The sequence below is a fragment of the Anas acuta genome, chromosome 11 (assembly GCF_963932015.1).
Source record: "Anas acuta chromosome 11, bAnaAcu1.1, whole genome shotgun sequence".
NCBI lineage: Eukaryota > Metazoa > Chordata > Aves > Anseriformes > Anatidae > Anas > Anas acuta.
In genome coordinates this window covers 14702829-14730770 of record NC_088989.1, presented here as the reverse complement: position 1 = coordinate 14730770, position 27942 = coordinate 14702829, and the positions used below count along the sequence as shown (strand labels likewise).

The window sequence follows — 27942 nt, the reverse complement described above, 5'->3', positions numbered from 1 at the left end:
AGCTGACTGCAGTGTCCTAATGGGGAAGATTTCCCGTCTTTTCCAGATGTTGCTTGATTTTGCCAATGACACAGAAGAAGGATTGGATTTTTTCATCTATTTGTCTGATGACTCCGCTCCCAAAACTCTCTTTGTGCCCCTGAATTCTGGCTTTGCAAAAAATGAAGTGAGTGAACAGGGACCAAGTGGCCACTTGAGGGTGCACGGAACAAAGAGGGGAGCTGTCTCAGCCACTTCTCATCCCCGCTCCGCCTTGCTTTTTCAGACACTGACAGGAGAAGAACTGAAGCTCCACGTGTCATCCAGCAACGTCGTGCTCTTCAGCTTCAACCTCACAGCAGGCACCAACATCACATCCCAGTCAGGACATGATCTCCACGTGTCAGACCTTCCCGTGGGGAACGGCACAGAGCAGGCGGTACGTTTGACGTCCAAGGCGGACAGAAAACCCCACAACCTTCCACCCCCCTTCTATTTTGAGATGGGAAACACGGGGGAGGCTTGCTGATAGAGTGCCAGCCCCTCTATCCCGTGCTGTAGGGTGCCAGGGGGATCAACGACAGGATGATCGTGGAGTGGGACATCGTGGCTTCCAATGGCATCATCCACGCCATCGCGGAGCCGCTGAGGATCCCACCGCCCGCCGTGCACGTCAGTCAGGCAAGTGTCTGAGGGCACGACGTGTGGGAACAGGCGGTGCTGAAGGAGCTGGAGAATGGGGATAAGGGGCCTGCGGTGGCAACGTGGGGGACTGAGCCATGCTGGGGCTGCTCCTCTCACTGTTCTTCACCGCAGGTCAACGGCAGGGCCCAGCCCGGGGGCTCTGTGGCTGCGGGGCTGGCGTCAGCCCTGGGCCTTGCACTGGTGCTGGCGGCCGGCGCTGGAGTCGCCTACTGGTGGGTGAAGCGGCGCCAGCGGGACGGGCAGTTCGGGTACCTGCAGGTACGGGCAAAGGGCAGGAGGGCACGGCCGGGGCCCGAGGGCTGGTGCAGGGTTTTCATTCTTCATTTTTAGTGGTTTGGTTTTATTTGTTATTTCTTCTTTTTTCTTGTTTTAATTCATCTTAGCCTACATTTATTTTTTATTACATTTCGTTTTTTATTTTTATTCGTTTTTCTTGATTTCCTTTTTATTTTTCTTGTTTTAATTCCTTTTAACGTACGTTTATTCTTTATTACATTTCAGTTTTTTACTTTTGTTTATTTTTCTTGTTTCAATTACCTTTAACCTACATTTATTTTTTATTAATTTAATTTTATTTTTTTATTGTTTTTCTTGTTTTCATCATTTTTAACCTACATTTATTTTTATTACATTTCATTTTTTATTTTTATTTATTTTTCTTGATTTTTTATTTCTGTTTTAATTCCTTTTAACCTACATTTATTAATTTCATTTTTATTTTTTAGTTATCGTTTTTCTTGTTTTCATCATTTTTAACCTACTTTTATCTTTATTACATTTTATTTTTTATTTTACGGTTCGAAACCCCTTTTTATTTTCATACATTTTTTAACTTAAGGGCGGGCTGCAGGGGGCGGGGCATGGCCCCAGGGGGCCGTGTCCCACCCTACACCCGCCCCGCCTCCCCTAGGCCGACCTGCGCGAGGAGGATGAGGAGGAGGAGGCGGAGCCGGGGCCGGCCCGCCCGCGGGGGGAGGCGGGGCCCCGCGCCGCCAGGCCCCGCCCCCAGCGGCCGCTGGTGGCCATCCCCAACCCGCTCTACGGCGGCCACGCCCCCGACTACGAACCGCTGCACGTGAGCACGGCCCCGCCCCCCTCCCCGTGACCACGCCCCCTCCCCGTGACCACGCCCCCTCCATGTGACCACGCCCCCTCCCTATACTCCTGTTCCCCCCCCCCGGCCCCATTGCCCCCCGTGGCCCCAATAAAGTGCTGCCCCTGTGTCCGTGTGTCCAAGCCTTTCTCCAGGCGCCGAGCAGGGGCAGCAGCTGCCAGCCCCCAGCGCTGCCTCCTCTCCATCCCCTCTGCCCCTACAGCATTCCCCACAGCTCACTCAGTTCCCAAAGCGACCCCCCAATGCTGCCCAGCCCACAACGCACCACAAGGAGTGGGGACATAAACCCAATAAAACACCCACACACCTACACAAGTGTCAGACAGCCTTTAGTGGCAGGCGGAGAGGTGCTGGTGGCCCCCACGTGTGAAACGCCGTGGCCCCAAAAGGCCTGGCCCTTCACCGAATGTGCACCATCTCCTCCAGGAAGGGGGTTTTCATGCAGCCTGTGCACAGCTGATCCATCCAGAGCGGAGCCTCGTGCTGCAGGGGGGTGCGCCGCGGGTAGAAGGTGAAATTCACGTCGTAGTTCAGCAGGCAGCTGATGGACGCCATGTAGATATCGGAGAACCGCACCAGCCGGCGGGAGAAGTAGGTGGGGTTGTGGAAGGTGCGGAAGATGCTTCCGAACTGGGGGTTAAACAGGTTCTTTGTCAGTGACCTGAGAGAAAAGACAGAGAGCTGTAGGCAGGAGGCACTTACCAGGCTCGTTCCCTGCGCCCCACCCAACACAGGGCACCAGGGAGGTGGTACAGGCCATCAGCTGCAGCACCTGTTTCCCCAAAATGGGTTACCAAACAGACCCAGGAGCCTCTGAGAGCTCCTGAGCAAGCAGGGCAGTCACTCACCTGATCTCCTGCCGCTCCTTCATCCACTCCAGCAGTACCTGTTTCGACTCCGCGTCCTGATACATCTGCGGAGACAACAGCAGCACACACCGGGTTACATCAGTCCTGCGAGCCACACCTCAGGTCCCCCCCATTTCTACCGTAACGCCTAAACCCACAGGGCCTCTGCACCACCTTCCTTTGAGCAGAACGGGATGCTTTTTGAGAACACAGGCAAAATAGTGTATCCTCTGATCCCCACACCAAGTCCAAGTCTCAGACACAGAAAGCACACTACCCACCCTGCTCAGACAGGAGCTCTTTACCTGCATTCTCTCCAGCAGCCCCGTCAGAGCCTGCTGCCAGGTCAGGGAGTGCATGTACTGCTCCGTGTTTATGATCCGAATCTCTGTCTCCAGTTCAGGGACTATGGCTCCAGTCCTCCAGCCGTGACGCAGCATGAGGTCCTAGAGGTCAGGGTGAAAAAACAACCGCAAGTTCAACACGAAGACTGAAAGCTAAATACAACCCTATTTCCTAGAAGAGTGGTCTGTTCCCATCGCAGATCCTCAGGGGACAGGCCTTCTAGCGGTCTGGTTTGGGTCCTGCCAGTAACACCCATCTCCCAGGCACCAGGATCAGCTGCATGAAGCATCCAGACATGAGGGATTCACATAAACCGCTCTCAAGTTCACAGACCGGCAGTTGTTCTTTAACCACAAGTACTTCAGGAGCCCTTTCTCCAGTTTCCTTTTGCGTGATGGCAGAGTGAGGGTGCTTATGTCCTGTAAGGGTCCCAAAAGCCACAGCCTGCAGAACACCAAGCCCTGTGTGCCAGAGACATGAGCACTCGGAGCAGGGCGCTCCCTTACAGACCAACACAACCACAGCAGCTGTGCGGGCTTGCTGCCACCCTTTAGACAACCTGGGATGATTCAGGCTTGCCAGGCCAGCAACAAGGTTTTCCTCCAAAACACACAGTCATGACAGAGGTGCAGAACTCAGGCAACACACACCTCCTGGGTGACCAACTGTCCATAATCCTCAGCCCAGACACAGACAGATCCCTCCCAATGCGCAGTGCTCATCGCTTAAAGCCCCACTGGGGATCACACAGAAGCACTGAGAGCAAAGAGAGCACTTTTTACTCACCGCAAGGTCGCTGTATAAATGGTCACCAAAGTAGAGCACCTTAGATCCACGCCAACCTGTCAGCCTCAGAAAGTCAAAGAGATTACCCTGCAAGTAAGAAGAGAACAGAAATGTGGGTACGGGCCAAACACCTTCATCCTCACTGGTACTAGGCAGCCACCTTGGCAGCACTGTCCACGGATGTGCCACTGTACCATGGCACACTGACATAAGCGCTCTTGAGATGTCAACCTGCTCACTCCCCCACCTTCCAAACCCACAGGTTTCTATTCTTCTCCATTGTATCTCACTTTTTTTTTTTTTAACCTGTGTTAACAACCTCCCTGTGTATCCCTCGGCCTTCCTCAGGCTACAGAAAAAAGCCAGAAATTCCTTATGCCCCAATAGGCAAGGGGAAGTTGTGTGCGCTAGGGCACAGCAAGTCAAGGGGACTGCACGGACCAGGAGGCAACAGGAGGAGGCAGCTGAGAGACCAGAAGTGAATGACACCTAAATGACAAAGGTCTGACTGCTGGACAGGAGGAAGCCTGAGTGTTCTGGGGGCAGGAGTTGCTGGGCTCAGATAGTGAGGATTTCACCTCACAGGATGCACAGAATCACAGAAGTTAGGGATTGGAAGGGACCTTGAATGATCACCCAGTCCAATCCCCCTGCTGGCGCAAGGACACCCAGATCAGGTCCCACAGGAATGCGTCCAGGTGGGTTTTGATCCAGAGGAGCCTCCACAGCCCCCCGGGCAGCCTGTTTCGGTGCTCTGTTACCCTCACCGTAAAAAAGTTTCTTCCCATATTTAAGCAGAACCTCCTATGTTCCAGCTTGCACCCGCTGCCCCTTGTCCTATCATTGGGTGTCACCAAGAAGAGCCTGGCTTCATTCTCCTGACACTCACCTTTACACATTTATAATCATTAATAAAGTCACCCCTCAGCATGGGTGAGGTGCACCTTCTCTTCTGAGGGAGCTGCTAACCCACTGAGAAAGTTTGCACGTGGGAGAGAGGCTTTCTATGAGCTCTGCTTGCATGTTCCCAGCTCCTTTGACAGACCCGCTGGACAGGCCAGAGCACTGCCCAAGGACATGACCTACTTTTCTACCACAGGTCAGGTCCCAGCTACTTGACCACAACCTCACTAATAGATTCTTCCCGTGGGATCCCACAGCTCACATAGCCAGGAACAAACCGTCCTAAAGCCAGAGGCCGCTTTTTCTCAGGGGACAGACCAGCTGCTAGGAGAACACCCCAAGGCAGCAAGTTCACCAGAGCCCATTCCTTGACGCTTGTCTTTCAGGAAGTGGAGAAAGAGGGGAGCTTGACTTTGTGCCCTTTTTGATCTCCCTTTTTTCTTCATTTTCTACCTCAGAAGTCACCTCAGTATGAAACCTCTCCTCACTTACAAAGACCTTCCTAAAAGTGCTAGGCAGTCTTTTACTGCTTTTATAGCTCCTGCCACCTTTTCCAATCTTATGCAAAACGATTAGAAGTGAGATGTGGGTGACCTCTGCATACACATCAGATTGCAGACAGCTCAGGACTAGCACACTCTCAGGATTCCCTCCAGGACAAAGGTTTCAGGACTGGAACATAAGAAAAGCCAAGGGAAAAAATGCAGCTCTTGGCCACCCAGGGTGATGTCAGAACAGAGCTCCTAAGGTGACGTTCACAGGGCAGGGGGTGTCCACTGTGTCTGACCCCTGCTACACACACAGAGGATGTTCTCCTGCTTCCCCTTTTCACACAGACTGGGCAGCAGTGAGGAGAAACTCAGCCTGGCAGAGAGAACTCAGCACAGATCATCCTGGGCAGAAAGCAAGCACCCAACACCCTAGGATAACTGCCCAGCTCTGCCCTTTTCCCCTGTCCTGGAAAACCCTCTATCTCCAACACAAAGACCAGCTGGGCTGGGTGGAATAAATCACTCCAGTTATACACCTTTCTGAAGCACCACCCACACAGAGCTATGCAGGAAACCGTTTCAGAGCTGCAGACAACAAGTTTTCTACTCAGACAGCTCTGTCACACCTTATTTCAGCTCTGCCTCCTGCAACCAAAAAGCTGTGACTGCTGGGAGTGCAGCCTTTCCCACACCTGGCACCATCCACCTCCCACCATGCTCAGAGCTCAGTTTATCACACTGACAGGCATAACACACCTTGGCAAGGCTTTCTGATATACCAAGACACCTTATCTTAATGTGCACATCCTAGCAGGAGCTGAAAAGACTTTTCAGAGGCTTGCAAATCCCAAGGCTATTGCTCTACAGCATGCTGAGAGACACGCTGAAAGCATGTGGGGAACAATACCATACAGGCCAAGCAAAACCCCCCTGTATACGGCCAGAAGGCTTCTCTCACTGCCACCAGCCAGCACAGCACAAAGCCTAGAGCATGGCTCCTTGCAAGTGCTCTTTAACTTTTCAAGGATCTATTTTTCACTTTCCAAACATCTACAAGTGATCTACTGAAGTGGCCAGCATTTTCCCCCTACCATGAACTAAGCAGATTTTCCTGTTTTCTCATTATTTTCAGGTTTTTCCAATGACTTCCCAAACTGCAGGTGTATTATGAGTCCCCAGACTCTTGCTTCATATCCCTTACACATCCGGGTCACTTTACCTCTTTGTAGATCTTCCCTTTCTCCAGCTGGTTTATTTTGTCCCACTGCAGCGAGCCATTATCATCCAGTTTTCGAAAAGGTCTGGAAAAAAGAGGAGAGATGTCAACTTCTTTTGATTTTTAGTGGTTGTAACCCAGTGACTACAACATTCAAATTGGAAAACTTATTTATCTAGATAACAACTCATAATAAAAACACCATATGAGAAGTGACCTTCAGGGCTTTCTGCACTCTTCTCAGGAAGAAAGCGTGAGAGGGAAATCTTTTCAGACTGCTTCCATTGACTGCAACCATTTTATGCCAATGGTTAAATGCCTAATATTAAAACAAGACTTCCTCTGAAGGTGTAAGGCCAAGGCTTTGTCCTGAAACGCTCTGTGTCCTGTTCCAGCCAGACCACCCCAGCACAGCAGAGATTGGAATATCTTAATGGGATAACGCAGTCTGCAGAGTGGATGGGAAACAGTCTCCATGCTGATCTTGGCAGCTGACCTGAGGTGCCCACTGTTGCTCCTGAGGGCTTGCCTGGTTACTTTCCACTCGGACGAAAGAAACAAAGGCCTCCCAGAGCGCAAGTGATCTCCAGGGCACACCTGCGCTTCCCCTCAGAGAAAGCACTCCACAGTTGACTACAGCTCACCACCAGGAGGCTTCCCCTCACCTTGGATGAATGGCAGGGACATTCCACTGGCTTATTATGTCAGTGGACCTTAGGCACCACGCAGCCATATGTTTTAAGTCCTAGAGGACCAGATCATCGTCACTCCAGGCCACATCTCTACAACATTTCACCCACATCCCAAGGACAAAACCCTTACTGGTCAGCATGAGTTTTAAATACAGTTCATAGATTTACTCCCGCTTATGGTAGTTGCCTGGGAGGTGGGCGAAGAAAATACAGAAAGAGAAAACAGCAGTCCTCTCCCTCAAGGGCCAAATACAGTAGTTCCTGGCCAGTTGTAAATTGAGGCAACAAAGCAGACACAAGTTCCCCAAACCAATAAACAAAAGAGCAAAGTGAGGATAGCAACCTGCCTATCAGCCAGCCCCTTGGCAGCTCCTAACTGACCACAAAACCCAGCTGCCACGTACAAAGACTTCCAGAGCTGCCAATTACAAAGCAGCATATATCCACTAACTAAAACCATGGATATTAGCTTTCAGGAAGTGAAGAAGGAAAGATTTTGGCACACTCTCAAGACCTAGTGCCAAGAAACAGCCAGCTGTCATACAAACCATTCCACTTTTCTTTCTAAATCTTTAAGTGTGCTAATACCCCTAAAAATCCAAGTTAAGCCCAGGCCACAAAAAAAAATGTTAAAGCTTAGGATAGCTAGTTTTAAATACACACTTTCTCCTCGGCATTACCCATGTGATCTACTTATTCCCAGACTGGTAATTTTTTGTTGACTAAGATGAAAGCCTCAGAGAATATCTGAAATGAGAATGGAAGGCTGGATATGTACTGGATCAAAATTATACTTAGGAAACTATAAACCGCTCTTCAGGAAGGTAAGAGGAGCCATTCACTCCAGGTACCGGGGCCCAAAACCTCAGGCCCACGTGCAGCACCGCAGCATTGCCTTAGGACACATACTTCCTCCGATCAGTGAAGAAATTGGGTTTGTCGGCTTGCACAATGACCATGTCAAATAAGTCCCGCCAGTTCTTGCCAACCATGTGTTTCATTCCTTTGTCCCTAGGGGAAAAAAGGAACAGAAATGTTAACGGAACCCTTTTCAGCCAACATTGCATCTTCACAACAGTCTGTCCTAAAACTATTCTCATTTCAGCAACAAAGAAAAAAGCACAGAGATTTCTGAGTGCCACTAGGGGGTCTGATTGCATGGAGGATTGATGTAGCACTTTGACCATTTCCAGGCGTCCCACCCTTTCTCCCGCTACCAGAGGAAGTCCAGAGAAGTCTGTGATGTAGCACAGCTGCCAGAGTTTGAAAGTGGCAGTTCTGTAACACTGTGGCCAGTCACAGACTCATAGTTTCTCCAAGAAGTGAAAGTTGGTGGTGTAGAAAGCGGGGTGCAATGTTCACCACAACCGGTTCCTCTAGAGTGCTCTCACCACTATTACCACAAAACTCACTAGCGTACAACTTTCAGATGCTCAGAGGAGAGACTGCACTGCAAAGCTCTTGCTGTGCTGCGGTGATGCATCAGTGGGCAATAATGGTACTCACACAAAGCTAAAGGGACTGTTTGTAATGAGGAAGAGTTTCTTCTTGTGGTTCACCAGTCGGTTTAGGACAGCATAGATTTCGTCACCGTGCAGAATATACTGTTCTATATTGGAATAAAACAGACATCCATCAATCAAGAAATTTTGGCATAGATCATGACCACATTTCTTAAAATAAGTAAATAAAACCAAAACCTAGCCCCTATACCAATATGGGCTGCAAAAGGACTGAGCTAGATCCATCTCAGGTAGGGCAGGTAGTGAACTGCTAAGGTGATAAAATGGGCTTCCTCATCCTCATCAATCCCACCTAGAGAGATGAAAAAGACTGAGGAACTGAAAAGGCTGGCGATGAAGAGGGTTGATCCCAAACTGTCACAACGAGCAGGCACAGCCATTCTGGGCCATGTTCCTACCAGGATCTTTCTTTCCTCTGAATGGAAGTCTTGTTAGTCTTTCTAGACTGTGCCTTTGCACATTCACACCATGACAAGGACTGTCAACCCCTCACTTAAAGGCAGAAGGAAAACAGAAACACAAGCAATGAGGTAGCTCTCTTTTCCATTAAAACAGATCCTCCGTCAGACCCTAAATATAACCTGGTCCTCAATGCCACTCTACACATAATCAAGTATTTTATTCATTTTTATGTTCATCTCACTCCTGCAACTGAGTGTAGGACCTATGCAGCAATCCTATGCAGAATGCCATGTAGTATAAGACACAAAATAGATCTGGCACCAGAGCTCTGCTTAAACTCACCCATATCTTTTTCAATCCATTTGTACATCACTCCTTTCACATGCACATCTCTAATAGCATCCTAAAGAAAAGGATAGGGAAAAAGTTTCAGTTTTACAAACAGCATTTCTGGTTCCCAACATGCAAGTTTATTGCCACCACTGAGGAGCAATACAGTAATGACACATCCCCTCTTCTTGTTGAATGAAGAAATGCTACATTGACACAAAGCAGAGGACTTGTACAGCAAGGCTCACTGACATGCTGAAAAGAGCACATTGATTAGTCAAGCTGACACAGCATAAAGAGAAAAACCTCAAAACCTATCTGGCTGGTCTTGGGAATCTGGAGAAGTCCCAGTCAACTGGAAGCAGGCAAGTGTTGTCCCAGTCGTCAAGAAAGGCAACAAAGACAACCTGGGTAATTACAAGCCCATCAGCCTCACTTTGGCGCCTGGTAAAGTTATGGAGAAAATTATTCTGGGAGTTATTGGAAACCACTTGAAAACCAATGCAGTCATTGGTCACAGCCAACGGGTTCACAAGGGGAAAGCCCTATTTAACAAAAGTAGTTTTCTGTTATGACAAGGTTACCCACCTAACTGACCAGGGGAAGGCAGTCAATGTAATCTTTTCGTATTTCAACCAAGCTTTCAGTACTGTCTCTCACAGTATCTTTCTGGACAAAACATTCACTTTTCAGCTAGTCAAGTACATAATAGGGTGCATGAACAATTGGCTGGTGGGTCAGGCCCACAGGGTTGTGCTAAATGGGGTTACATCAGGCTGGCAGCCAGACACTGGTGGGGTTCCCCAGAGCTCTATTTTGGGATCTGTTTTCTTCAACGCTTTCATAAGTGATCTGGATACAGGACTTGAATGCACACTAATTAAATTTGCATGTGATACTAAATTAGGAGGAGCTGCTGATTCCTTGAGGGTGGAGAGGCCTTGCAGAGACATCTTGACAGATCAGAGGGCTGGGCAATCACCAGCTGCATGAAATGTAACACAACCGAGTGCTGGATTCTGCACCCCTGGCTATATACAGAGAGGGGGACAAGAGGTTGGAGAGTGAGGAAAGGGACCTGGGGTTCTACTGGTCAGCAGGTTGGACAGGAGCCATCAGCATGGCCGGGCAGCCAGCCCTGCCCTGGGGGTCTGAGGCACACACGGCTGGGAGAGGGAGGCACTGGCACGCTCTGCTCCGCTCCTGTGGCTTCACCTGTGGGTGGGTTTGGGCACCACAGTATGGGAAGGACATCAAACTGGTAGAAAGTGTCCAACAGAGGGCTACAAAACTGGGGAAGGGTCTGGAGGGCAACACGCATGGGGAGCGGCTGAGGGCCCTTGGTTTGCTCAGCCCAGAGCAAAGCAGGCTGAGGGGAGGCCTCATGGCGGCCTGCAGCTCCCTCACGAGGGGAGCGGAGGGGCAGGCTCTGAGCTGTGCTCTCTGGGGACAGCGACAGGACCCGAGGGAACGGCATGGAGCTGGGACAGGGGAGGGTCAGGCTGGTGTTAGGGAAAGGTTCTGCTCCCAGAGGTGGTCGGGCACTGGGACAGGCTGCCCACGGCAGCGGGCACGGCACCAAGCTGCCAGAGTTCAAGGAGTTTAGGCAGCACTCTCAGCCATTGGGTCTGATTTTTGCTGGTCCTGTGTGGAGCCAGCGGTTGGAATTCACAGTCCTTGTAGGTCCCTTTCAACTCAAGATATTCTATGAGAACACTACTTCCTTTCTGCTCCTGAAAACCAGCACATATTTATGCCCTGTTACCAAGGCAATCAAGACTGCATAACTCCCAAACTGTTTACTGCACCCAAACCTCTGTGGCTCAGACCTTAGCTAGCTTTACTTCCTTATGCCTGTGGAAGCTCTGCCAAATGTGATCCAAAGGATGGGAGCATGGCTGAATGAACAACAGGAGAAGCAAGCACCTGTGATTCCTATGGGTTTCCATGAGCCAGGGAAGGCTACCAGTCCGAGCCCCAGGTAGCCAGCGGGCACAGAGGTATATGATGAATGCAGGAGGGTATTTTTTTTGCCAAAATGGAGCTGCCCACTTTTCAAGATGGTTTTCAAGTGAAAACAGATGTTGTTAAGGGTATCCAAATCTCCTCTATTTTCCAGGCCAGAGGCCAGGATGCAACATATTTTTGGACACACCCAAACGAGATTTTTCACAAGTCTCCATCCAATGCGATATGCCAGATACACAAGACCATTTCCAGAGCAGCAATACATTTTGCAGTGTTTGCATATGTTTTCAAGGTACCATTTTCATCCATGACAATTTAGACAGGTAAGCACAAAGGCTGCCTCTCCCCAGGATGCTTAAATCACTGCTACACTGAAGTGCACTCCTTTAGGAGGTGCCCCTTCAGACCGCAATCACCACTGCCATTCCTACAGCAACACTTGCACACACCACCCACCACACAGCCACCCGGTCTCAATGCCGTGCTGGTGAAACATGCATGTCACCCCAAAATCATTTCCTTCAAGGCAGGGAGAGAACCTGAGTTTACAGTTTAGGTAAAGGACAACGACAGAGGAAGAGGCACCTCTGCATGGTGGAGTTTTAGGAGTCTCTTTCCACAGTTTGGATTTGAATGGTAAAAAAGGCAGAGGTCACATCTCATTCACCGAGAGACTGCCCTATTGAGCTATGAGACAGAAAAAAAAAAAGAGCAAGAGTGCTAAAAAGAAAACAACTTCCTCTTGACCAGCACTGGCACTAAAAGCAAGCAACGCCTAGGATTTGAGTCAAAACTACATTTACAGAGCAGAAAGATTCCAGTGTGCTCTTCCCCCCCAACAATAACAACAAAAAAGGAAAGGGGAAAACTGAGTTTTCTGCGGGTAAAATCTTAATAGCCTCAGGAGGTGTCAAACACAGCACAAAGATTCCTTCAGAGGAAAGCAGCTTAAGCTTTCTCACTTTAAAGACGAAGTGGCCAAACTGGTGCAGCAGGACTACAGGTTTACATGCCAGCTTCAGGCTTTACCACTGCCTAGGGGACTGCCCTTTTGGCTCAGTACAGCGTCTCTAGTACTCAATTTGCTCCAAAACACACAGCACTGCAATTAGGATTACCACCAAGACGTACGGAAGAGCATCAGGTTCAAAACATGTCTTACTTAACCTACTGGGAGCCTGCATTGCAATAACAACCGGGGTGACGCAAAGACTGACACCTGCCTGTGTAGGCAAAGGATCTCTGTGCTCATGCCCACAAAGCTTTTCTTTGCACTTGCACTACAAAAAGATAAATTCTGCAAAAATGTTTTTGTTTTTATCCTCATTGTCCAGAAAAATAACAAGCTGCTCTGATAAGTTCCCTCCTTCTCAGTAAAGATTTCAGGCATTGGCGCAGATTTTCTGTTGCACCTCTTTTCTCTGCCTACCTCAGTCACTCCTTCAGGAACACCCACATCCCTCAGCAAGGATGCAAAGACAATTGCCAGGATTAGTGCTCAGGAGCTTGAGGACTTGAGCACACTCCTTGCCCTGTATTGAGTTTATGTTAGGCTATGGCATCCACCTGCCTGCTCTCAAGACTTCAGCTAGGAACAAGTCCATTTTGACCTCAAAAGAAGGCTCAGAAGACACTCTTGACAGAAGACCTCTGGAATCAGCTGTGTCCCCTCTTCTCTTTTTCCCCACCCCAAAAGGAAAAACAAGAACCAACTACAACCCTACAAACATGTTCAGATCTTGTGGGAAACTGGCTGGCATGCCCTTATCAAGCACAAACAGCAGGTCAGAACGTGAGCTGTAATCCTTGACTGCAGTGAAGCTAACAGGGTGGATCCTTATCACAGAAGCAGCAGCATACATGCAGCACTTCTCCCATAAGAAGTCTGAACAGTGTATGGACGGGCTGCTGCTGGAAAATGAGCATAACATTCCCATGAGGTACAATCTCAAAATCCCACTCTATGGATAAAAGCATGCAATAAGGCCTTGGCTACCAGGGCCTACAACTCATCTGTCAACAAACGTCACCTAGGATAGCAGTCTCAAACTCTTACATCTTGCCTCTAGCATTAACTAAGAAGTCAAACAGTACCCCGCTCCCTCAGTGGTGATGATCCAGTATAGACCTTTCAAGTGCAGGAGTGAAGCTGTTGGGCATCATTTGCACCTTGGAGTAATGCACTCTTGAAAGCCACAGTCATGCACAGAGGAACACCCCAAAAGGATCAGACTACTCTGTGGATGCAAAGGAAGTTGGGGTGGATTTTCAGAACAGGCAAGAGCAGGTTTTTCCATGAGAAATCCTTAAAAAAAAAGGCCAACTGTTTGGTATGTGGTCAGAACAAGCCTCTTTGAAAAATGAGATTAACAGGAGAACAGAGCTTACCACTCTGCAGAACCAGAAAAAATTTACGCAAGCTCTGTGGCGTATTTCCCACAGAAGAACCTTCAACTTAAACAGCCAAGGCACTTGTGCAAGAAATATGTACAGCAACACTGAATCTGTAGCACAATCACATACCTAACATTCTGAAAACACAGCTCTGAATATTCCCTGGCAATGCTCTGATTTAAAGGAGCAATAACACAGTCATATTAGACTACTCAACAGCAACCCTTAGGTTTGGATACTGCAAAGCTCACAAGCAAAAGAGCTCACAAATCTGATGTGGTAAGAGGCAGTTGACATTTTACTTACAGATATATCCTTGTAAAGATGGACCTGGTCAAACTCAATGCCGTGAGTTATGAAGTAATCAATGACTGAAGAGAGCAGCGTCATTTCAGGAAGAGAAAAAATGTCCATAAATTGCTTAAGTGAAGGACCCTGGAAACAAAAAATGAAGGAGATGCATTGAACCAAAAATACTTCAGGAAAAGAAAAAGAAAAAGCAAACCCAGAAAGCAAACACTCTTCATGCTGGACCACTTGGAGGATGTTCTGGGCTAAGAAAAACATTAAGGTGGAAATAGACAATTACATCCAGACCAAGTAATAACTCACCTTGCATTAGGCAAGGCTGCATCTCTCCCGTATATTTGCTATTCTCTTAGCCTAACTATACACTTATCAGCAGATCAACAGCAACGTTTCACTCCAGAGAGGCATCCAACACAATAAAGCTTGTTTATTCAGCTTGTACCACCTGTGCAGAGGAATCTGGTGAGTCTCACCAGTAAACTGAAATCAAGTTTTTCATTTTTCATCACTGAAATGCCAGATCAGCCAAGGGAACAGTTATTAAGATCTTGTATGCGAATAGCAGCTTGGAAAGTAGACCTCTCAATGAACCCAGTCACCAGAGGTGCCTGGCAATCCTGCCACATCATGCCCACGCATGTGAGCTTTGAGCAATCCATGACCAACAGTTGTAAGTCTCTAGGATAATACTGGTCCACATCAGAAGGTATTTATTATAGCTGTGTGAAAGACAGACATCAAAGCAGCATCCAAGAGATCACAGACGGTACACACGGTGGAGCACACAGAGGACACATGCTGCCTAATACAAGGGTAGAACAAAAGACTAGCACTAACTAAAGGCAATATTGGGGCAACACAAACTGAGATCAAGAAACGAGATGCAAAAGGGCAAAGGAATAACAAACAGCATTCTGTCCGGGGTTTGTTACCAAAAAAAGCTGTGATCAAAAGTTATGTCACTATGCTGAGGGTTATACAGTTTGACCTAAAGCAAAGAGGAAACCCTTTGGTTTGGGCCACTTACCAGACAACCTTGTAAAATGCAGATAACAATCAGACTCCTTAGTGCAATTAAGCAAAAATCACTGTGCGTCAAGCCAAGTCAGATAAGAAAAGAAGTATTATCACTTCACAGAGTAAAAAGTCACTAGAAACTTGAAAAAATAACAGACTGGCAACCGAAAGCCATGTGTTATCTGTAAAGCATTGGATAGATTGTGAACCTGGACTACCCAATCAGTGGGGAAACAGGGGAGGGGCCCAGCCAAGAAATAAAGTATATAAACTGTGTTATGGAACGGGTAGGTACACTGTTTGCCAGATGCCCACCACTGCAATCATGAATAAAAATGCTGCTTCACTGAGATCCTCACCTGAGCCTAAGTTATTGGCCACAGTGTGTTCCTCACAGCAGATGTTCCTGTTACCCATACCCAAGTGGCTCAATCAGCATGGCACACTGAGGGGAACGAGGTCAAAGATCCCTACAAAAGCATCACTCCACACCAGTTGCACCACGCCTGCTGACACCAGAACTCATCTTAAATCAGATGCTTTCCCACTAATGTGTTAGTGGCACAGACTGAGCAGACGTTGCTGGATCAAAACGTCATTATGTATGTACCTCTGTTCTCTCTGGGATCCACCTGTTTGCTTATAGGGCTCATTGCATTTTAGGAGAGGAGATTCGGGAAGAATAAACTGCTATCCCCTAGCCATTTCTGTGGCCAAATGAGTATTGAAAAATTCATTGTAACAAAGTCATTTTGAAGTGACTGAGCAAATGCACCTCGCTGAGGAAGGAAGGGACTGGAACTCAGCAGGTACTCCTTTGCTCTATATCATGATCTGTTTGTAACGTCATTCTCTGGAAAACAGAATCTGCATACAAAATGCTGTTCAAATGTACCTAAAATATGTTCCTATTTTGCTTTTACAATGCCTTTTTCACCCTGCAGCATTGAATGGGCTCCCTGCAGCATTGAATGGGCTCCCTGCAGTGAGACGAAAGTCCCTTCCATCCTTTTACAGGGAAAAGCAACAAATGAGATCCTGCAGCAAGGAGAGCTAGGACAGGGTATCTTCCTGATGCTGATCTCCCACAGCTGCACACATCCATCAGCTCTCGCACTGTCTGCCTCACCATAACGCAGAGTCCCTTTGGAATTATCACTTGAGGAAGCACAGTATGACTCTGCCAAGTACTAACTACAGGACAGAAGAAAACACCTAACTGCTTTGGTACTTACAAGGAAACACATCAAGGCACCTTGGCACAAGCACCTGGTCACAGCTTGAAGATTTCACGTTTGTATTTATTAAAAAAGAAAGGTTAAATCTTAGCGAGTTTGCCAGGGGTGAGGAGAGCTGCAGAGCAGAAGGATAATCAAGCGCAGATTACAGACAGATACCAAATTCTAAACAGAAACGTTCTATTTGAAAACTGGAATCAGCACTGAGCTATAAGCAGTGTACATACTTATCCAGAAGGCAACTGCTCAGATTAATTGTTCCCGAGAGAGAAAAATCAAGAAGTGACAGTGCTGAAGACTTCACACAGCAGACTCAGAGGGGTATTTACCAGAGGAAGCCTGCCTTCTTCCAGCTTCCCCATAGGCAACTGAACTAACAAAGGTCAAGAAACAAAGCAAGTCTTGGGGGAAAAGGATGTGAATGGCCCCACTTGCCCATAGCACCACACTATGCACTTGAGGAAAACAAATCTCTCCTAACTTCCTCTTGCTCATGCAACCGAAAGATTTCCACAGCTCCTACCTACAGAATTTCAGTCTTTTACCGTGACAACTTTTCTGCCTCAAAAAGGAAACAACCATGGATGAGGTGCACTGTAGAGATCTGAAGAGGTACGGCAGGGATCGCTTTCACAAAGGAAAAAACCCTACCCAAACCCAAAGAATTAAAGGCATTGCAAGCACCCTGCTGGTACACACACAACCCCCCTCCCCCACAACTCAGTGCAAACACCATCCCTGCAGGCTGCCCTGGTAGCTTGGGAGCCAGATTTGGCAAAGGAACAAGAAGGGAACATCTCCCTATCAGTCTGCAGAGCCATTCAGCTCTAGGCCAATAGCACTGGCGTTCAGAAATGCTCTGCAGATGTCTTTCACATGCTAAACTGCTAAATAACCTCTGGGGCAAATTCCCACTAGTACAAAAACACACACTGCAGCTCAAAAAACACACACTGCAGCTCACCAGATACCACGCTTCTCTGAGTGCAAGGGAAGCTGGAGTCCTTTACAAGTTCATACAATTCACTCTTTTCCTATCTGATAAGAGAGTTGCTGCTTCATGGCAGTAAAGGGCTTACAATACCTTGCCATAGAAATCGCTCATCTGGTACAGAGGGATGTGCTGGGTACCTCCATAGAGCTCGATTACCTCCTCGTCCGGCACTGGTTTGAGGCCCCTAGACACAAAACAACAGGAACAGCACGTCAGTAATCACCAGCCTGCAAAGAGCTACAAACTGCAGAGAAAAGGAAGACAGGGACAGACAGGCTCGTTTCTAAAACTCACACATTTCTTTTGCATGGAAGAGACAGCCAGAGAGCCAGACAGCTCCACAGTGCTAAAGATTCACATAAAACCTTCCCCGAGACATTTTCCAAATACCTTGTTCATTCCTTCAACTTAATTGAGGGGCTTTGTCCACATTCCAGCAGAGTTCAGACAGGTTTTCCCTCCATCTGCTGTCAGTCTGCTGGCAGGACTGCCCCAACAAAATAGGCCGCCTGGCCTGACTTTGGCAGCACTGGGCAACTGTAGTTTTGGCAAGGTTGCTTCCATGAGGTTTATCACCATTAAATGCAAAGGTGCAGGAAAATAAAAGCTTCCTGAAAAAGAGATTTCCTAACTACTTGGTTTTCCTGAGCAAACAAGTCCTTCACTAACAGACCATTCAAGAGGAATTGTTGTTTTCCCCCCAGAACCACAGCTAGGGCTAGTTGTATGGTCCTTATTGTTCAGCCTTCTGACTTCTGCAGGTTTTGCCTCTTGCACAATCTGTGATAGCTGTTTAGTCAAGCAGTCAGCAACTTTCTCTCTCTCCTTACCTATTCTGTCAAGGTAGAGCCTCTAAGTTAAAAGTCACCTAAGTTTTGCTCAAAAGCAAAGGACAGTTTAGGAAAAAGACACTTTGGGAGCAATAGTTACAAAAGGACACTGGGAAAAAAAAAAAGTTTAAAGGCATTTTTCACTAAAAATCTCTTTCTAAAGCAGCAGTAAAACATTTGGTAGTACCAACCCTCTCTCCCCTCAAATAAAAACCTAGCACTCAAAGAAGCCAATTCTCTCTGATTATGAAATTCCTTTCTTAATATTCTTAGAGTGTTTACTGCGACTGAAACTTAACAGCAAAAGGGCTAAGTTCAAAAAAAAAAAAAAAAAAAAAAGCCATTGGCTTCCATGCTCAGGAAATACAGCACAGATTTACAGGAGCTTTGCTACAGATATCTATGATTTACTACCTCTAACACACCAAACCCACTTCGCACTGGGGCAGGGTCTTCTCTCAGCCGCCTCCAGCCTGTTTTTGGAGGCACCATGTGGAAGCAGTCCCTTTACTCTGTGCTCTTTAATCATTTATTCTAAACCACATCCAGCTCTCCTTGGAGAACAAGGGAGGAGATGGGAAAATAGGACAAGCTGGGCCATAAACTAAGCCCAGATTCTCATGCATCATTGCTTTAGTGACATGCCTGCACTGCTTATTTGCACATCCACACCACTCTCCTCTTAGCTCTGTGACGAGGCAAGGCATAGCACTGCTGGATATGCTCCTGCTCGGAGAAGACAGGCACGTACGCAGGCTGTACAGGGGAGTCCTTCCCTAGTTGCACTGTTTACTCATAGACAGTAACCCAGCCACGCTGCAGCTGCAGCTCAGACATTACCCGCAGTACACGACCAGATGTGTCATTAACCATTACAAAAAGCTCCAGGTCTTCCCACCTACACTTGGCTTGAAATCCTTGAGAGAAGTAACTCCCTGAAATTATATGCCAGGTAAGCACTTGAAGCAAGTAGAAACAGGATAAACCAGACGAGACCATACTTTGCACATAAAAAATAAAAAGCCCATATACCATGAACCATGATTACTCAGATTTAGTAATCTACACCTGCAGATACAGGCATGTAGAAAATGATTTTGAGAACTGACAGACCTATATGCTGTCCCGAGCTGGACATAATGGAAAGCATCAATCTTCATCAGAAGACTCTGTGACAATGGATAGATATTTACTGTTAGAATCAGGTGAGTTTACACTGAAATTTTATTGAACTTTCAAGCTGCACACAAATGTTATATAGAAAACAAATGTCAAGACAAATATCCCACATCTATGTATTTTACACTATACTTACTCCCCAGCCACTTTTACACAAACTGATCCAAACTGTGACCTTTCAGAAGCCTCTCTGGCAAAAGACCACCTTTCCACAAACTGAAACACTGCTGCCTGTTACGCTCTGACAGGTATGCAGCTTGTGGACAAGGACACAGTTGAAAAAAGAAAGGGAGAGGACAATGTTTCTGTGCCTCAGACAGTCTCCTCTTATCTCCTTTCCAAAAGCACACACATTCCAAAGGAGCTCTGCATGCACAAGAGATCAATTTCTCATCCCCCTTATGTTAAACAGAACTAAGGGGGCAAGTCTTGACTTAGAGTGCAGCTGTACCCAGTCATTTTCTTCACAGAAGAACCTTTCCCTACATTAATTCTTGCCCTCGCTAACTGACATTTAAGTTAAGATGCTCACAAGCACTCCAGGCTAGTAACAGTACAGATTTCTTTGAGGTTTTCATACCAGGCTCCCCTTCGTGAGAGATCTCTTGCCCCTGCACCTTTCTGAAACCATAATACAAGTTCTCCATGCACAGAAAACAGCCTCACACCAATCTAGTATCACTCTGCAAATAAAAGCAGGACACAGCATCAAACTGTTTGTCCTGTTCCTAACATAGGGTGAGGTAATTGATTCCACAGAGCATTCACAACCTGCAGGCACATTCTTTTATCTCTACACCACATCGGTGCAGCTTGTTACATCGTAGGCAGACCTCCCACTATTTTGCAAGGAGTGCAAGCAAATATGCTGAAAGATTGACTTGGACTGGCACTACCCAGGTTTTCATGTGTTTTAGAAGCTCTGATCCCAAGAAGAGAGAATTCCCACCCTCTGCTCGCTCAAAGAGTACTTTGCCTGGCTGGGCTCATCACCTCTGTGTTCCTCTGATATACCAGCAACAGACTTTAATAGAAAGAAACTTCAGTTTCTCACAGATTAACTTGTTATGTTATAAAGTCAGAGGCATGAGCTATCTGCTGCCATTCTGTCCCCTCAGTTAGGACAAAAGACATGGGAAAACTCTACAAAGTATTTTCTTCATTCCCTCCTTTACCCTCCCCACTGGAGAGCAGCACACACTCTGCAGAGTGTACTGCCTGAGCTGAACTTGTTCAAAGCTCGACATAAGAAAAGCTACTGCAAAATGAAGCAACTTTGCTGCTCTCCCACCTGACTGCCTGGCTGCAGCAGCCAGCATGACATCACCGGGCATCAGGCTTTCATGGAATGGGTCCAAAACGCTGAAAAAGGGTTAAAGCTTGCGCTTTGCTCGCCTGTGCTCCTAAGAAGCATGCATCTCAAGTAGCTTGGATCTTTTTCCAGGCAGTCCTATTATTCGGGGTGGGGGGTGGGGAAGGCTTCCTAAAGGGCTCTCCTGACAAGTCATTTCTATTATTAGAACAAGGCATAATGCCTTTGCTCCTGGCAAGTACTTGCTGGAGATGCAGGACTGAGGTTTGTTGTTTAAATTTCCTAAAAGCCAGAAACGATCACGCAAACATGCTAAATTTTCAATTAATTAGCTTGCGGAAATAACTGACTTAAATTGGCTGTTTACCAGAGGTCTTTGCTAGCATGTCCCAGGCTGCTAGAGGCTACGCACACGTAAGACACCTTCGCCTTGGGATGTTTGTAAGCAAGAGCCACCTACGCAGCAGAAGGCATAAGCACACGGACTGATAGGCTGGTGATGAACATTATTGTAAACAGTGACAGAAAGCATTTCCACTAAAACCAAAGCACAACAGAAGACAAAGCCCAGGAGGCTGAACTTTGTACAGCTTACCTTTTGTACATCATAGTGAAGTCCACGTATGGCAAACCCTGGAATGTAGTCATACTTCCCAAGCCCTTCTGGATACTGGGAAAGCAGATAGCAACATTGTAAGAGATGTAAGGATTGCTTATCAACAAAATTATTTCACCTATTGAGCTGGCTTATGCCTACCAGTCCTCTCATCTCAGGCATAAACTGACTAAAGAACATATGGACTTCGTTTTGCCCCTTCAACAAAGCAAATGAGTGGAGAAAGACAAAGGATCAGGAGCCTCCAGAATAGTTCCTCTCATTTAAGGGTCACTAACAAAAACTTAACAGATTCACTCAGGCAGTGAGGAGACTTCTAGTATGCTTATTCAATGTGTGTATTTGGAAAATCAGTGGCACCGCAGAGCTGCTCTAAAAGGAGATGGTCACGACTAGAAGAAAACGCACAGAGCAGACACCCTGTTTGCAAAGGTGGCTATTACTGGACACACCATACAGTGTTACACACATTAACTCGCACAGGTCAAGTCCTGTACAGCTTCAGTGCTGGCCCACACCTCATTTATCCACCTTATTTATCCACCTTACGTACCACCAAACCAGAAATTCTGTGGGCACAATTTCCACAGTTAGGGAAAGCAGAACAGATACTTTAGACTAAGGCTCCTGCTCCATACTTACAAAACCTCAGGAATGTAGAGCATGGTAAATTGTCCGACTGCAAAAATCATTCCAGATACAGACAAACCCTTCTGCAATCAAGGACTGCAAAATGTGAAATTTACCTCAGTAAAATGAGTCACTGCCACATGTGCACAATGCTGCATTTCACAAGCACAGCTGGGGGGTCGCAAAGAGCAGTGAGATGAATTGAACGGAAATTCTGAGCACATCATTACCTTGAACTGTTCTATTAGGATGTCTCTGGCAGTGTTGAAAATCATAGAGTGCAGTAAGTTAGAATACTGTGCTAGTGTGTAATCGTAGTCAAAGCCATATATCTCCACATCGCCCAGGCTGATCTCATTGTTAGCGTAGATGGCGGCCGGGTTGAGGAGGCTGCAGACTCCTGGCGGAAGCAGATCTAAGAGGAGGGAAAGGGAAAGATTAGAGAAACTGAGAGGAAAACCAACATTTCAACTTTCCGTTCTGGGCCTGGCAGCAGCAGGAAGCACCACGCTGCAGAGCAAAGGAGCACAGTGCTGCAGGCAAAGCCTGCCCCAGTTAGCCCACACACATAACCCTCCCCGTGAGAAAGCACACTGTGAAACCGCTGGCTGTCTGGCGATTGTGCTAACCATTTTAACAGTCAGCCTGACCGTCTGCGTCAGGAAGACACAAAACAACGTCCTTGGGCTCTGGCTTATCCAATTTTGACCAGCAATTTTCAAGTGTCAGATTTCTAGCTCACAGCAACTGCGTTTTCAGCAGGCTCACCGATGTGAAAGGCAGCTGGGATGCATCAGCAGGAAACCCTGTGCCCCTCACTTCAAATATGAGTAACACAAACAGGAGAACTCTCCTCCCTGAGGAACCTGGATTCCTTCAAATTGGGAATTCTGAGGTCTGCTTTTTGGCGTTTGTTTCCCCCAGAAGCAGCCAGACTTTGTGATTCTTCAGGTACCACTGGGGCATTCTTACGTTCATTATAATGGATGGGATAAAACAAAGTTTTGTACAAACACCAACAAAATGTAAAACTAACAAACAACAAAACCACACAAACAGGGGAAAAAAACAACCACCATTAAGCTATGCTCTTGGAGCGTGTAATGCTGATAGCAGTAAGTTATCTGCTCTCCTCTGATAAGCAGCTGTGGAAACAGCTCAGCTGCACGCTGTTGGTCACTCCAAAACCTGGGCTACTGCACGTGAATAACACTTTGCTCCACACACCACTGGCAAAATGGGGGTTAGTGAGCCAGCAGCTGAACAGCCTCGATGTCCTTCTCAGAGCCAGTCTGGAGAGCCGAGCACTTCAGCTACACCACACCAGGAGGGGCAGGAACAGACCCTCTCCAGGCTTCCCACTCCACAGCAGTTGTCCCTTGCAGGGCGACAAAAAGCAATAAAAACAGGTCCCTGCAGTAAGTTCCCTACTCACATCCACATGGGACAGAGAGGAGGAGGAGGAGGAGACATTTCCTCCCCCTCAGAGACAGGTAATTTTCTTGTTGAACGACAGGCAAAGCACAGACATTTTCCAGGTCCTACACAGCATCAGTGGGTAGGATTATTTTTTTTCCTTCCCTTCCTACCTGAACTTTTGGCTTTTAGCAAGAATCCCTGGGTTGGTTCTTTAGTGCTTCCTTGCTACAAAACCAAGTCTCATCTGAATCTAGAACAAAAAAAATATTAGAAAGTGATACCAACCATTCCCAATTAAGACTTTGCCTAAAATGATCACAGAATTTACAAAGGGTGCTTTAGGTAAAAGCCCAAAGTATATTTGCAGGCACTAATCCAAAGAGGCGACCAAAGAAACAGGATTCAGACATGGGAACGTTTTTTCAGGGGAGAGATGCATTACAAAAACACACCCAACCCTCTCTCCTAGCTCCTTTTCCTACAGCCTTTAAGTGTCACCAGAGAATTACCAGGAGAAGGCAGCGCTCTGGGGCAGGAGGGCTGACCTGGGGGTTACACAGCGAGGAGAGCCCCGTGTCAGTCACTCTGCTGACAGCAGAGTTCCTGGAAGAGGCCGAGGACAGGGGATGCAATCAGAGTACTTTCCACTGGGACTTTAGAAGATAGGGAATGTAAATAAGATTCAGATGATCACAGCTTTCATCCTCTCATCATAAATGCTTCCTGCACCATAAACAAACAGACCTCCATTTCCTGCCCTCACCTCCAGATAACTTGTGGGAAGATCTTTTTTTTCTAAATCCACGCTGCCATTTGTAGGCTGTTATTATTTTCCTTCTTCGCAAGGAAAACAAAATCCTAATCACACTGCTAATCACAAATGCACACGTTTTAATGGCACACACACCCCACTTGCTGCCACCACACCCTTACAGAGATCGAGCTCCTCCAACATTCGCCGCTTGCTCGAAGATTTACAGCACATTTGGTAGACCCACCGGATGAAGTCATGCTCCTCCCTGCCCGCCTCAAATGTACGGGGCCCCTGTTGCTTTCCAACAGCCTCCGGGTGGGCTAATTCTCCTCCACTCAGACATTTGGTCACTAACTTAACAGCATGTCCTTGCTGACCTCATGAAGGCCAAAGGAAGGTGCACACGCTAGCCAAAACACTTCAGCACCGCAGCTTCCCGTGTACCATGTCCCCTACACACGCTTCCTGGAGTCTTCTCCTCCACGGCCTGTCCTTGTCTCTGGAAATCCCCAGGTTCAAATGACTGCAGGGAACAGCCTGTATGGGATTGTTTTCAATATGACAGCCCTTATGTGCCTGGCTTAATGAGCCACGTTCCAAGGTGTTTGGCTTTCTGTTTGTGTATATATTTTTATTATATTTTTTTTTTAAGATAATCAGCTGGGAGGCTACAAACTGAGCGCTTCATCAAGCCCCAGGCTGCTGACTCGGACGCGGTTCCCATGCGGCACATCGTCAGCCCGGGATCTTTGCCTCGATTTGCGTGGCAATCAGCGAGTCAAAGCAAACAGACACCCACCAGAGCCCAGCCAGGGGGAAATGCCTTTTTATTTTTTTCCTTTTGCTTTTTCTCCATAACGAGGGATTGCTGAAGGTACAATAAACGACAGCAAGAAGAAACAAAGCGTAGACCAGTTTGGGTTATTAAAAAGGGCAATCCCAGCCACTTCCTCTGCCCGGGTGGGACAGGAGCAGCAGGCGGCGTGGCAGCCCGTCACTGCCTGCTCAGCACTTCTCCCAGGATGTACGAGCTCGGGGGAAACCAGCATGCACACAGCTGAGGACAGAGGGGAAAACCAGCCCTTGCAGCAGACACAGCCCCTGGAATCTGCGCGCTTGCACAATTCGCCCCGATGTGCAACTCAGACAGTTTTAGGGAAGTGTCTGCACATCCCAGCGTACGCACAGCTCGGCACTGTCCAGCTCACTCCCAGCTACTGGGTGTGAGGGAAGCCAGCAGCCAAGGCAGACCGCGAGGAAGCGTGCTCGGACACGAGCCTTTGTTACAGCAGGGTGTAAGCGCCAGGCAAGCGCAAATCTCTGCGGGGCACCGAGCAGCTGCTTCGGCTGGAGTCCCTTTGGGGAAGCCCGAGTGCCTCATCGCAGGCAGTAGCCCTCGATCGTTATAAAGCTCTAACCCTCAATCCCGGAGTGACAGCAGAGAAGGAAACAAACGCGGGTAATTAACTGTGAGCCACGGTCAGAGACTTCAGGACTCCACATGGCCCCTTCTGATCTGGAAAACAACCCGGGCGGAGGTGCCAGACACGTCCTGCGTTCTCCTCAGCTCCCGGGGGCACCGCCAGCGCAGCAGGAAGCACTCGCTTTCCCTCAGCCTCAGATCCACAGCATTAGGGAAGAATAACACGTAAAAGAGGCGCCTCATGCCCATCCCTCCCACCCTGTGTGCTCGCAGACCTCTAACCCTGCAAGCCTGCAGGACCTATCCATGGCCACTCTCCTCCACACCACGAATAAAAATTCCCTTTGCTCACGTGGACTTGTTTTCTATAGACAAACTGCCCATTTTTCTCCTTTCCATGCACCTCTTTATCCTTCTGAAGTGTTGTTTTGTACCGAGTCACAGCAATTCCCGCAAAGCACTCCAAAAAGCCCAAGCAGATGCCTCAACCAAGCGGGCAGGCTTTGCCTGGGCAGACAGAAGTATTATTTTCAGAGCGCTAAGTTACAGAAGAACTGCACTAAAAGAGAGCTGAAAGTTACTCTGGAGCACTAACTCGAATTCATGCCATTATGCCCAAATATTTTGGGATTTCTCTCCAATAAAACCTATGCAAATCAACTGCAATATTAAGAAAATACTGTTTTACTCCAGAACGACATTTAAAAATCTTCACAAAGGCACTAGATGAATGCTCTTCATGCAGTTCTTTACTAGAAAAAATACGTTACATTAGGGAAAGCTGAACTTGGAAGTTAGCTTCCAGTTCTGGCTGCTATTTCTCATTTCTGTTCCCAGCTCAATCCAGTAGGTGCCACAACCTGCAGAACAGGCACACTCCCCAGGCCATCTGCCTGGCTCCCATTATCGCAGAACCAGGCTGCCTCCTGGCTTGGTAGAGATTGAGCCCCTTAAATCTTTGTGCCTGCTTGAGATCAGCAACACGAGCAGAATCAAAACGTGCCAGACTGCAAAAGCCACCTCTGCACAAGTCACCAGCGTAGCGACCACACAGAGGAGCCATCCTCTCTGCACACTGCTGAAGGTGATGGGCACACGCTGCTGAGTGTGGCTTGCAAATCTATTTCTTGGTCTGTACAACATGAAAACAGCAAGGACTACCTCTGACCTCTGCCCTCAGCATTACCAAAACCTACCCAAATTCTCACCACCTGCACTGCAAACTTCTCGCCGTGTCCAGCGGTTCTCTCACTTAACCACTCAACGCCACGCGGAGGCAAGAAGTTAGCAGTTCTTTCAAAAGCTCCTCAGGAAAGCTGATTTATTTTTAGCTACGTTTAGAAGATCTAGGAAAAAACACACATTTCCTCACAGTCAAACCTTCACTTGCTTCCCAGTGCTTCCCAGACCCACTGGGTTTCGGGAAGGGATGGGATGTTTCCTAGAGAGCAGGATTTTGGGCACTGCTTATTAACAGAGACTTGTCAGCCTTCCGTGACACTTCAGGCATCATCCAAAGCACCGCAAGTCCTGGTCAAGCCCACCACTGACACTCGGTCACACTTGTCCTTCGGGCACACGAGGTGGAAGCAGCATTCTCAGATGCAATGAAGTCTGGCCTTGAGAGTCAGTCTTGCAAAAGGCAAGGGGCAGGATGAAAAAATGGTGTTTCTTGGGCAAGGTTTTACCTCAGCAGCACCTTTTGGCCTGGCTCTGGTTTCGGTGTCACCACACTGGAGCCAGGTAGCACACAGGAGGCGGCACCGCTGGGATCTGAAGCCGTGCTGATGAACGGACGGCGTGACAATGTCTCCCAGCCCGTAGCCCAACCTCACTCACTTTTGCATCAAAGTTAGAGATGGGGAGCAAAGGAGCAGCCTGACGATGCCCCGTGTGGCACAGCGTGGCTGAGCCATAGAAGCCACGATCAAACCCAGCTTGGGCCAGCTCCGCTCATGCCCCTTCACGGGACATTTTGCTCTGGGGGAGCCGTGACTGAAACAAAGGGCTCAGCACGACGCCTGGTGAAGAGGCTGCTCCACCACACGGGCACCCAGCCCCATTTTGGGTTAAACCCCGGAGCTTAACGGAGCTGTGACTCCCCCGGGAGCTGCGTTTAGCGGCACGACGCCTTCGTGCCGGTGTTTTCGGCGCTTACCGTACACCAGCTTCTTCATCTCGTGGTAGCGGGCCCACAGGTAGCTCCTGGTGTCGGCCCCCTCGGCCGCCGCGGGCTGGCTGCCCGCTATGGGACCGGGCTCTGCTCCTCGCCTCGCTCTGCCGCCGCTCCCCGCCGGCTCCCGGGGCTGCCCGCGGCCGCCGTCCCCGCTGCCGTGGCTGCTCCCGCGGCGGCAGGAGGCGGCGAGGAGCCGGGGGGCCCGCAGCGCCGCGGTGCCCAGCGCCGCCATGGCCCCGGCCGGGCACGGGGAGCTCGGGGCGACCGCGACCGGGAGCGGGACCGGGACCGGGACCGCCGCGGGCTCCGCTCCGCTCCCCTCACGCCCCGCTCCCCGCCCCGCCCCTCC

The 27942-nt window shown here is 48.3% G+C and overlaps 2 protein-coding genes across 3 annotated transcripts in view; one reads left to right on the top strand and one right to left on the bottom strand.

Moving 5' to 3' along the window:
* STAB1 (stabilin 1) overlaps positions 1–1909 on the top strand; it is a 56672-nt gene extending 54763 nt beyond the window's left edge. Inside the window, exons 64-68 of the mRNA XM_068694867.1 lie at positions 47–166; positions 266–418; positions 541–660; positions 796–942; positions 1595–1909. Of these exons, the coding sequence (XP_068550968.1) occupies positions 47–166; positions 266–418; positions 541–660; positions 796–942; positions 1595–1789 (735 nt within the window). The 3' untranslated portion in view covers positions 1790–1909. The remainder of the gene's footprint in view (positions 1–46; positions 167–265; positions 419–540; positions 661–795; positions 943–1594) is intronic.
* A 201-nt stretch (positions 1910–2110) lies between these two features.
* NT5DC2 (5'-nucleotidase domain containing 2) lies at positions 2111–27939 on the bottom strand. 2 transcript variants are annotated; one of them, XM_068694863.1, is made up of 14 exons: positions 27576–27939; positions 22052–22236; positions 21171–21245; positions 19198–19253; positions 17345–17438; positions 14003–14131; positions 9347–9407; positions 8586–8688; positions 7989–8090; positions 6391–6472; positions 3778–3864; positions 2952–3092; positions 2647–2711; positions 2111–2459 (listed from the first exon to the last, which is right to left on the bottom strand). In XM_068694863.1, the coding sequence occupies exons 1-14, from the start codon at positions 27823–27825 to the stop codon at positions 2198–2200; spliced, it is 1692 nt and encodes a 563-aa protein (XP_068550964.1). In that variant the 5' UTR covers positions 27826–27939; the 3' UTR covers positions 2111–2197. The 2 variants fall into 2 exon arrangements, with proteins under 2 accessions (XP_068550964.1, XP_068550965.1); XM_068694864.1 differs by lacking the exon at positions 27576–27939 and adding an exon at positions 25413–25512.
* Positions 27940–27942: the final 3 nt, after the last annotated feature.

Bases quoted from the DNA above. Each gene is read 5' to 3' on its own strand.
- NT5DC2 (XM_068694863.1), bottom strand. From the start codon at position 27,825: ATGGCGGCGCTGGGCACCGCGGCGCTGCGGGCCCCCCGGCTCCTCGCC. The intron at 21,246-22,051 runs GTAATGATGTGC...CTGCTTTCCCAG, and splicing joins TCCTAATAGAACAGTTCAAG to TATCCAGAAGGGCTTGGGAA. The intron at 19,254-21,170 runs GTAAGCTGTACA...CCATTGTCACAG, and splicing joins TTCACTATGATGTACAAAAG to AGTCTTCTGATGAAGATTGA.